Raw genomic sequence first — 11,256 nt, forward strand, 5'->3', positions numbered from 1 at the left:
ATGGAGAAGCACATATATTACTATATCGCTACTTTAAAAAATATTTTGATCACTGTATTTCAGAATGATTGGTTTCCTTTTAGGTCCTCTGTATTTTTTATGCATTTGAAAACGTTATTCAGGCTGCCCAGGGAGGAGGGGGTAAGGGAGGCAGGGCCTATAGCACCAAAAAAAAGAGTAAAACCTTGTTATTAGGGTGGGAAGTTCGTTCTCAAAAAGAATTCAGAGCTTTCTTCCAGGGGGGAGTTTGAGAGAAGTGATGTCAAGTGCTTGGATGGGCAAGGAGGGGGGTGGGTGAGGAGAGGTGGCCTAGAGTTGGGGTTGGGACAAGATGGCCAGGTTGTTCCACCACGTTGCTGAGTGCAAAGCTGGAAAAGTCAATTAGTGCCATGCTGTTCACACTCTGGTTAGATCAGGCCTCTTAAAACATCACCAGCCCAGGCTTCCCTGGTGGTGCAGCGGTTGAGAATCCGCCTGCCAATGCAGGGGACACGGGTTCGAGCCCTGGTCTGGGAAGATCCCACATGCCGTGGAGCAACTGGACCCGTGAGCCACAACTGCTGAGCCTGCGTGTCTGGAGCCTGTGCTCCGCAACAAGAGAGGCCGCGATAGTGAGAGGCCCGCGCACCACGATGAAGAGTGGCCCCCGCTCGCCACAACTAGAGAAAGCCCTCGCACAGAAAAACGAAGACCCAACACAGCCAAAAAAAAAAAAAAAAAATCACCAGCTCAGTTTGGAATAAGCAGTGGCAATATCAACAGTAAAGTAAATCATCAAAATATGATTAACTTCTATCAGGCGCCATATGGTTTATTAAGGACTTAAGTGTGTGATACACTTTCTTTGGGAGACATGATGGTGGTCATCATTTTATGATGTGCAGAGATGGGGAAGCCATTCACTCTATAATTGGGGGACATGAAACTGGTTTCTTGACTCCAGATCCTGCACTTTCCAGCCAGTTGAAGGAATGGGCCTAAGTGTGTGTGTTTATGGAGGTGGCTATTGGGAGATTTGCCCTCGTCATGAAATCCTTCTTTATCCATCCTCTAGGCTAACAGGTCCTGTCACTGTGGTCGCCAGATCCAAACCCAAAGTTCTTCTCTATGTGGCATCGAGGGAAGAGCCTGGAGTCTGGAGTCACTTAGACTTGGGTTCCATGCTGATTCTGCCACTGTGAATTTGGGTGACTTACTTGACCTCCCTGAACCTCAGTCTCTTCATCTGTGAAATGATGGCTGTTGGTACCCGCTGGGTGCTTAGTAAACACCGGCCGTCGTGGCTGTTTACACCTACCCTTGTTCCAGCGGCCACACACCATCACCCTCCCTCTGTTCCCCTGTTGGTCCTCGTCATTTCTGCCTCGCCACACCTCCTCCATCTTCTGCCACCTCACCCCAGCCTGCTCACTCCTCCTAAATCTCCTGCCCTGCAATGCCAGTTCCGTGCATTTGTGAACAGCTTACCGGGTATCTCCAGCTTTGCCAAAGAGGGCCTGATTATGCCTCCTTCGAGGGGCCGGCGTTGCTACCTGAACAGAGGAATCAGTACCTCATCAGAGGCAAGAGACAGTGTCATATGGAAATCTTCCCCAGAACAGTTCTTTCCAGCATATTTCTGAGCCAAAGATTGTCTTAGACTTGCTTTGATTCTGTTTCTTCCCCTCTCCTGTGTGTGTGTTGAGACAAGTTTCCCAAACCTGTGGCTTTGAGAGCAGCTCCCAAAGCTCTGTGTCATCCCCTTCTCAACCCACCCACTCTTTGTTTAAGAACTGGGAGGCCCTGGCAATGTCAATCCCCTCAATGTCCTACATTCCGACATTTTAATCCTTTTATGTGCTCTGTGTCCTTAGGCAAGTGCCCTATCCTTTCTGGGCATGGGATCAACACATCCTATAGAGGGAAGACATGGTCGTTCCATTTTCCTGAGTGCTCTAGAAGAGGTGATGGAGGATTCCTTTAAAGTTTAGAGAGGATGATGGCCCTGTTGCTAGACCCAAGATTCCCAGTGCTTTTCCATGGCCTCTTTCCCATCTGTCCATCCATCTTTGATACCTGCCTTAAAAAGAAACAGAGGACATGACCCTTAGGCCCTCAGTACAGGACAGACAGACTTATAAACAAATGTTGTGCTAAGTGCTTACTTGTCCAGGACTCACGTAAAAACACTCCAGGTGCAGGTAAGCCACTGACTGATCCTTCTGGGAGTGGGGCCACCGGGCTCGGAGGTGGGTTGCACATCGGGCAGAGGGAAAGAGAGGATATGGGAGTGATTCCACATATCGGGGGATGTTGTGCCACTAACCAAACTGGGGCATTTAGGAGAAGCAGGTTTTGCAGCAAAGGATGAGAAAAAAATAATCCATGTGGATGTGGATGTGCCATGTATTAGAAAGAAGAAGTTAGAGCTAGAAGACTGTAACACAAGAGCATCTGAGCCCAGGGCCTCCCAAGGCATTCCTGAGGGGAGAATGTGCCAGAGGATAATAATAGACAAGACAAAAATAATAGCTATAAGAATCATAATAATCAGTATTTATTGAGCACCTACTAACTGCTGAGAACTTGCTCAGTGTTTTGCTTCATTTAATCCTCATAACAAACCCACAAGGTGGGTATCATTGCTCTCATTTTACAAAGAGGAAACTGCAGCTCCAAGGAGACAGGCAATGAGCCCATAGTCACCACCACGCTGTGCCCAAGCCCTGCTGTGCGACCTGGTGGGCACCCCCGTGGGACTCCTCAGAAGATTCCTTTAACTCCAGGGAAGTTGGAGGCTGCAGGGCTACCAACCACCATGGGCTGAATGGCCCCTTTGCTGTCCCCTCCCAAATTGGCTCCAAGCTTCAGCGGCTCCATCTGTGAGAAAAAGAAAAAGCAGAATCACGAGCAACAGCAAGAAAGTATCAGGCTGGGAAGCAAGGTGGTCGGCCCATTGGGTCCAGGCTACAGGCCTACACCCACCCCAGCTGGTCAAGGGGGTGTGAGCCACCCACAAGTGGGCAAGAAGGAGGCAGCCAGAGAGAGCCAGAGGGCGCCTCTCTCTCCCTGGAGCCGGCCTGGCAACTCTGACCCCAGTTCAGCTTATCCAGACCCTCTTCTTACTCAACTGGGGAATGATATGTCCTTGCCAGGACCCTGACCCGTTACTGAGGTGGGAAGGGAGGAGGTGGAGGGATGGGGAGCAGACAGGAGCCTCAACATCCCCCCTCTTTCTGCTCTTTGTCCTGTTAACGTAATGGGTTCAATAGCCAAGCCCAAGATGCAGACATCCACCCCCACCTCCACACCCAGGAAGGAATCTTCCTCTGTGTGTGTGTGTGTGCGTGTCTGTGTGTGTGTGTGTGTGTACCTTACCTCTGACTTCCCCTGAGCTCCTCTGGCCCCAGGTCAGAGGGACAAGCGCCAGATATGCCAAAAACAGAGCTGAAAGCCAGGCAGCAACCTGGGCAGCTGGCTCCAGAATCCCTGAGGGGCCAGGCTGACAGGGCCTGGGAGACAGGTTAGACCAGGGCTGGGGGGCTGCTTCAGTCCACACCAGCCAGGGTCCTTCCCACAGCCAGTAGTTTCTCCCTGGAACACTGCAATTCCCCCTTCCCACACTCCCATCTCGGAGACCCCCTTAGGCAATTCTGAGAATACAAGGACCACCTTCTCTCTTCCCCTTCACCTCCCGGTTTAGGGAAATAGGGGAGCTGCTGCTGCTGCTATTGCTGCTTTTATTCAAAAAGTGAGATCACAGTGGCTCATGCTTACCCCAAACTCTTGTCAGGAGTCCTAGAACATTAACTTCACACAGCCTCAGTTTTCCCATCTGTGAAGTGGGACTAATAGACCAAATGGGATAATATGTGTTGTACAAAGCCAACCACAGAGCCTGGTCAACAATAGCTGGCACTCAACAGCAGCTGGTACCTTTCCCTCCCTCCCCCACACCCTGCTCTCAGCACTGCTTTCGCCCCCAAGACTAGGAGTGGAGCAGGACCAACCAGGTCCCCGCGGCTGCTGCTGGGCTGAGGTCCTACAGTCAGGTCTGGGCGTGGAGCTCTAGAACAAACATCAAAACCTAGGATGTTGGGACTTCCCTAGTGGCTCAGTGGGTAGGACTCCGCGCTCCCAATGCAGGGGGCCCGGGTTTGATCCCTGGCCGGGGAACTAGATCCCTCATGCATGCCACAACGAAGATTCCGCATACCACAACTAAGACCCAGCACAGCCAAAATAAATAAATAAATATATTAAAAAAGAAAAAAGAAACAGGATATTCACCCTCAGGGTGATTGGGTACTAGCCTGTAACATTCAAGGGGGTGCTGCTCTTGGAGAAAAGGGAGCTGACTGGTCCCAAGGAGCCTCAAGGGGTAGATAACGGACCCATAAAGGATGCTACAGGGAGAGAGTCATTGACTCGAGAAGGAAGAGCTCTTCCCAGGGGAGTCCAGAGATGCTGTGGGCTGGCTTTGGTGGCGGTGTTGTTTCTCAGGCGCTGGAGGTGTTCAGGCAGAGGCTGGTGAGATCAAGAGGACTGGGGAACTGGAAGAGGGGTTGGAGTAAACGACCTTATACCTCCCCTAATCTGGAGCTCCTGAGTCTGTCAAAATAAGAGGCATAATTTGAGAAGGACTCTTCACCCCAAATCTCTCTTCTGTCCACAGCTAATGCCTGAAATTCCTTCATTGCAGATTCATTGCTTTGGGTTAAGGCACTGTCCCTTGCAAAATGCCAGACTCCCAACCAATGTCAGTTGGTGTCACACTGACTCATCAGAGCCCTTATGAAGGTTCTGATGGTGGAAAGTAGGAAGATGAGGATAGGGGGCATTTGCATTACATCAACACATGTCAGGGAGTAAAAAAGCCCAACCGTGTTTTTAAAGAAAGCCAAGTATAAGCCCAGTACTGGAATGATATACACATTGCATGTTTGGGTTTTTTTTTTTCATTTTAATCATTTTTATTGATTTATTCTTATTCAGTTAAAAACAAGTCACATTAAATATATCCTTTTACTGTTCTATAAATGCTTGCAGCTCACTTTGTATATCAAAAGTGATAAATACGCTGATAAAATACCAAGATAGTTATAAAAATGACAACCCAACCTCAAACATAGTATTTACCAGTCCGATCTAGAACAATATCCCAACACAATACATCAAAGTGCCACATATGAAAACAGGCAGCGTGTATATCCACTCCAATCCTGGGCTTACACTTGATAGTCTTTAAAAACACAGTAGGGCTTTTTAACTCCCTAAAAAGGGTTGACATAATGCAAGAAACAGTGCAAGTTGTACCATCATTGAAGAATGAGGTTCCTGCCCTGCCCTGGGGGAATTGTCCGTTTGATTGGAACATAGTGTGTATTACAGGGGCAGAGGGAGAAGCCCTTTGAGCAGCATGTAAAATACACACTTTGGACTCGAACAGATATTTGTCCACCCATGTTCATAGCAGCATTATTCACAATAACCAAAAGGTGAAAACAAACCAAGTGTCCATCAGTGGATGAACAGATCAATAAAATGTGATGATACGTGTATACAATGGATACAATGCACACAATGAATATTGTAATTCAGCCTTAACAAGGAATGAAATTCTGATACATGTTATAACGTGGATGACCTCGAAAACATTATGCTAAGTGAAATAAGCCTGTAACAAGAGGACAAATACTGTATGATTCCACTTATAAGAGGTACCTACAGTATCCAAATTCACACAGCTACAAAGTAGAATTGTGGTTGCCAAGGAATGGGCAAAGGGAGGAATGGGGAGTTATTGCTTAATGGATACCGAGATTCAGTTAGGGGAGATGACAAAGCTCTGGAGATGGATGGTGGCGATGGTTGCACAACATTGTGAATGTACTTAATGCCACTGAACTGTACACCTAAAAATGATTAAAATGGTAAAGCTCATGTTAGGTGTATTTTACCACAGTAAAAAAATACACACCCTGGAGTCTGGGGTTCAGACAAGCTCAGTGAAGAAAGCTGTGGATTCTGTTTCCAAAGACACAGCCTGGTAGCCCTTTGCCATGGACTCCGGTCCATTGCCCCCCAGTGGCTGGGCTGGTGGCTGGGACCCAGGCCCTGTGTTGATGGGGAAAGAGGTAAAAGGGCTTAGGGAAACCCAGTGAGGGGTTCCAGGACAAGCACTTGGTGGATGGGAGGGTTCAGGGTGCCAGGGACTATAAGGAAACACCCAGCAGCCCCGTTCAGTACTGTGCACGGGAGCCTGGGGTGATAGGACCCTGGCCGGAGCGACAGCTGAATGGAACAGGGAGTTGACAGGTACTTGAGGGCACAGCAGGGGCCACTGGAGGAGGGATGGGAAGCTCGCTGAGGACAACAATCCTGAAAGCATCCCCTCATTAGGAAGGGTGGTATCCTGTGCACAGTGGGCGCTCCAGAATTCCTGTGGAGGAGGGGCTTGGAGCAAGCACTCTTTCTGTCCCTTGATAGTAGGATCATTCAGTGCTCCGCTGCCCCTGGATGGAGCTGCAGGCTTTGAACCATGACCCATGGAAGAGACAGCAGAGAGACCGCTTCAGAGTCAGTACAAGAAAGAACTGTGGGCTTCCCTGGTGGCGCAGTGGTTGAGAATCTGCCTGCCAATGCAGGGGACACGGGTTCCAGCCCTGGTCTGGGAAGATCCCACATGCCGCGGAGCGACTGGGCCCGTGAGCCACAACTACTGAGCCTGCGCGTCTGGAGCCTGTGCTCCGCAACAACAGAGGCCGCGATGGTGAAAGGCCTGTGCACCGCGATGAAGAGTGGCCCCCACTCGCCACAACTAGAGAAAGCCCTCGCACAGAAACGAAGACCCAACACAGCAAAAATAAATAAATTAATTAATTAAAAAAAAAAAAAAAGAAAGAACTGTCTAGAACAACCAGAGACGGATCGGGCTACCTTGGGAGGTGGTGAGTTCCCTGTCACCAGAGGTGTTCTAAGATAAGCTGTCCTCTGCAGATTCAGAGCCCCTTGTATACTGGGCTGCTTGGTTAGGAAAGGGGGCCGGAGATCCCCAAAATAGGAGGTATTGTCTGAGAGAGTAGCTGCGGCTTTTTCAAGAGGAAGCCGCTAATCCTCGCAGGGAGCCTTTCTGGCCCAGGGCACTAGAAAATCCCAAACTGCCATTCTGGGGTTTCTTTCATCTTGGCGCCTGGCGCAAGGGGCAGGGCAGCAGAGCTGTTCCCGACACTTCCTGGCAACAGTGCCGGGTGGGGGCAGGCAGTCTGGCTCCCTGTGCCTTTGCCCTAAATGCTGGGCTGGGAGGAGACCGGAGGGAGGATGGCAAAGAGAGAGAGGAGATGTCACCCTGCCCTCTCCAAGGACTGCTTCAGAACCTAAGAGCTGGTGGCCCTGGGCTGGTCTGTGGGGCAAGGGGGAAGACTCGGCTCCTGGGAGGGGGCAGGTCCAGGGCTGCAGCCCATTTCACAGGCGGGGTGGGTCCTGGGTCACATGAAATGACAGTTTTTGCTTCCAGCAGCTTCCAACCTGTGGAAAGAGGGACGGACTCTACAGAGAGAGCTGCATTGTTAGGAGTGTTTGGAGAGGACAACACTTAACCAAAGACTTAAGACGATGCTCCATGGTGGGATTTAAGGTGGGATTGGCAGGTTAGGCAAGGGAATCCTTTGGGGCAGAGGGAATTTTCTGGCACTTTTCCACCTCTTCCCTCTGCCTGTCCCACCTGGGAGCCCATCTGGCCTGCAGAACAAACCTGGAACTGTCAATCAGCACGTCTCAAGCAGGAAGGTGTGTGTATACTGGAGGGTCCCATATCTAGCCACACATCCGAATCGCCTCTGAGATGTGTTCAAAATACTGATTCTTACCTGTCAAGATCCCTTGCCTCGGAGGCTCATCTCTAGTAAAAACACAGAATTCCATAGCAAATGGAGAGACCCCTGAACCAGAGCCAGGAAGGGTAATCACCGACCCTGCTGGAGTTTTTGCTCTGCAGGGTTCAGGATCAGGTGGCACCGAGAGGATCTGTGTGTCCCCAGGTTCACAGGCAGCCCACGTTGACATTTACTGTGCACTGTGCTAGCTCCTGAGGACATGAAGATGGGAGAGACAGAGCAGACAGCTTCATGATGATTTATCCAGTTGTCTGCGTCCCAGGGGCCCCATAAGCCACCACTCCAGGGCCCAGCATACAGTCACACCTCAGTCGAGCTCCAGAGACTTCAGTGGGGAATCAGTGTTTCTCCGGGGACCCTCCTCCATCCTTGCCCAGAACCTTTGCCCTGCATTCTTTCAGCAGCTCCCTCCGTGTCTGCAGTAGTCTGGGCATCTGTGGTTGGGTCACTTTCCAAGCTGATGAGTGTTTAGAAAACCGAGCAGGGGCTGTTTTCTCCTAGTGACAGGCAGACATCAGAGAGTGCACAGGTCTGCCTCATTCATACCTCCGTGGCAGGTGTGCCAGAGGACCTGATCCCCAGGTCAGAGGTGAAGGTCAAAGGGGGTTCATTTTGAGAGCCCCAGCATGTTTAAGATTGTGTCCTCGCTACATATTCCCCACAGTGGGGAATGGCAGGGAGTTGGAAAGGATTGAAGAGCCCCTGTTCCTAAACCTTGGGCCCTTTTCTCAGGGCTGATTAGATCTGCTGAGATCTGAAACATTGTCACAGGTGCTAAACTGTGTGACCCTGGTGCCTACAGAAAAAATGGTCTGATGATGTCAGTGATGGAGCTGAAGAGTCGACCAATGCCACCTGCTAAGGTGGCAGCCATATAACTCTGATTCTTGAGATGCCTGCCATCCTGAACAACCTTCTGATTTCTGAATAACTCACTCTCCAGCCTCCATAAGGCCCCCTCCAGGAAGCTTTCCTTGGGGTCTCAGGGGCCTGGCCTCATGATCAAGACTCTTCTCATGTTCATTTCCACATGCATCTGTACTGTGAATGCTGGTTTCTGATGAGAGATATGACTCTCTAAGTCCAGAAACCCCCACCAACCCTCACTCCAAACTCCAGTTCCTATTTTCTCTGTCATTTCTGCAGCAGAGTTGCTGGATGGACACTGATCTTCCTCCTTAACTTCTGACCTGTGGTCCTTCAGTCATGAGATATACACACCGTATGCAGAGCACACAAAAATGGGTTCTGCTACAGCCGTTACGAGGCTCTGCAAAGTCACAGGTTAAAGAATCTTCATGTTTGCTCTGTCTCCTGACTGTCAATAGCTTGATGCCTAACAGCCTTAGCCTGTCTCATGAGGTAAGGAAATTGCTTCCCCCGGCCCTCGCTGTGTGTTCTCATCCCCTGACAGTTCTGCCTACACACACTCATGCTGAACCCCAGGAATGCGGGCTGCCCACTGGTCCCCCATCTGGGCTCTGTATGGTGGTCTTTTGGTTTGGGCTCTGAACTTGCACCTCTAATGCCAGGATAGCCTGCACTCACTCTGCAGTTGTCCTCACCCTCTCAGGAATGCTCTGGTTTCTGGCCATTTCTTCTGCACTTCCAGACTCACAAGGCTGTGGACTAGTCACATCCCAATAAACTTGCAGGCACAATTTTCCTACACCACAATGCCCCCTTCCCTCTGGCCTCCAGGAAGCCCCATCTTGCCTTCTGTCTGTTCCCTTTCCTCACCCCTAGCCCTTGACACTGGAGTCACATGCAACATGTGGTATAAAAAGAACATGAGCCTTGCAGGTATACAAATGTGGATTCCAGTTCTGAATGTGCCACTTACTATCTCAGTGACCTTGAGTGTCTCATCTGGCATGTCACTTAGTCTCTCTGACCTTCAGTTTTTTCATTAGTCAAATGGGTTTAATAATATTTCTATCTCTGAGGCTCTGTGAGAAATAATTCACGTAAAGTACCTTGGACAGCACCCAAGGTAGAGTAAGTGCTCACTTAATCACTTTCCCTGGCCTTCCCTTTCTGCACTCAGTCTAATATCTGCAAGTGCTGTTTGTGAGAGGGGTGGGTACTGGCTTCAATCTTAATTCATGCTATTTTCCAGCTCAGGCTCACATATGTTGTCTATAGCCAATGCACTGACTGATTCCCTCTGCTTTCTTTTACCAGTCCTTCTTAGAGTTCTGCCTAGTTCCTTAGTGGGGCAATGTCTATGAGGATGCTGGGGTGGACCCCTCCTAGACAAGACCCTGTTCTGGGCTTGTTTCTCAAGTCTTCCAAAAAGCCCTCTTTTCTCTCCCCCTTACTAGCCCCATCTTCTATGATCAAGGGAGGGAGAGGTAAGAGGCTGTGTCTTTCCAACATTTTAACATTAATCCTGAGTCTTAAGAGATAGTGAGGTTAAAAAGCACTCTCCTTGATAGCAGTAAACACATTACCTTTTTAAATTTACAAATAGGTCCTTATTTTTACACTGCTTGGGCAACCTCCCCAGATTCCTACTGGGCTGAGCACTTTGTTATCTCCCCACCAGCCTCACCCAGGCACGAATGCCTGCAAAGAACTTTCTTCTCCAGGACTGTCAGTAATGGCCTTGACCATTGACTATTCATTCAACATCAGATCTCAGAGATGACTGTTTGTGATGTCATTTAGCACTTGCATATTTGGTTCAAATGCTACTAGCTATTTCTCCTCCTCTGTCCCCTGTCCTGACCAAAGAAGAGGACCCATTTCTGAAAACTTTGGAAGCCACTCTTCCCCCAGCTGGCTGGGGATGTGAGTGGTCTTGTCTGCAAGCAGAGGGAGAGATGAAATCAGTGGGTCTCTGGCTCTCACAGCCCATAATCTCCCGTGACAGACATGGGCCTTCATTCTCTGCTGCTGCTGCTGCCACAATGGAAGCCCCTTTCCTACAAGGCAAGTTACCACCAGCCTGACCACCAGCATGGGAGCCAGGGGGAATTAAGCCCTGAGACAAAAGTATATACCGAAAGCCCTAAGGAGTGAAGCCAACCCACAGTGACCTCCTTAGCAGAGTCCTGGGGGCTGCAGGCTCTGGACCCACCCACATGTCCTTACCCACCCCATCCTTACTTCTCTGTAGATGAATCCAATTAAACAGAACAGCCTCAAAGAGAAGAAGCTGCAAAAAGATAGTCTGAGGGAAGATGCAAGGAAGCAGTCCCTCTTTCTGCTTTAGGGCTGGGGACAAAAAGGGTGAGGGTTCCTTATTCCTTGAATGCTGTGAATCTCTTGGGGGCCCAGCTGGTGGATCTACCCCATGCGCTCTATCTCGAGGGGGGCACTAAATCATCTGAGATGTCTGGTCTCAGGGTCCATGACAGCCACTCCTGCTTTCCACACC

At 49.8% G+C, this 11,256-nt stretch overlaps 1 protein-coding gene across 3 annotated transcripts in view; it reads right to left on the minus strand.

Moving 5' to 3' along the window:
• Positions 1–1,753: 1,753 nt before the first annotated feature.
• Positions 1,754–11,256, minus strand: part of SIX3 (SIX homeobox 3) — a 33,250-nt gene continuing 23,747 nt past the window's right edge. For 2 of the 3 annotated variants that reach the window (XM_082427829.1, XM_082427827.1), the window contains exon 3: positions 1,754–2,859. In XM_082427829.1, the coding sequence (XP_082283955.1) occupies positions 2,743–2,859 (117 nt within the window). In that variant the 3' untranslated portion in view covers positions 1,754–2,742. The remainder of the gene's footprint in view (positions 2,860–11,256) is intronic. The other variant, XM_082427826.1, reaches the window with a different exon arrangement.

Source organism: Balaenoptera physalus (assembly GCF_965194825.1).
Source record: "Balaenoptera physalus genome assembly, chromosome: 15".
NCBI classification, from domain to species: Eukaryota; Metazoa; Chordata; class Mammalia; order Artiodactyla; family Balaenopteridae; genus Balaenoptera; species Balaenoptera physalus.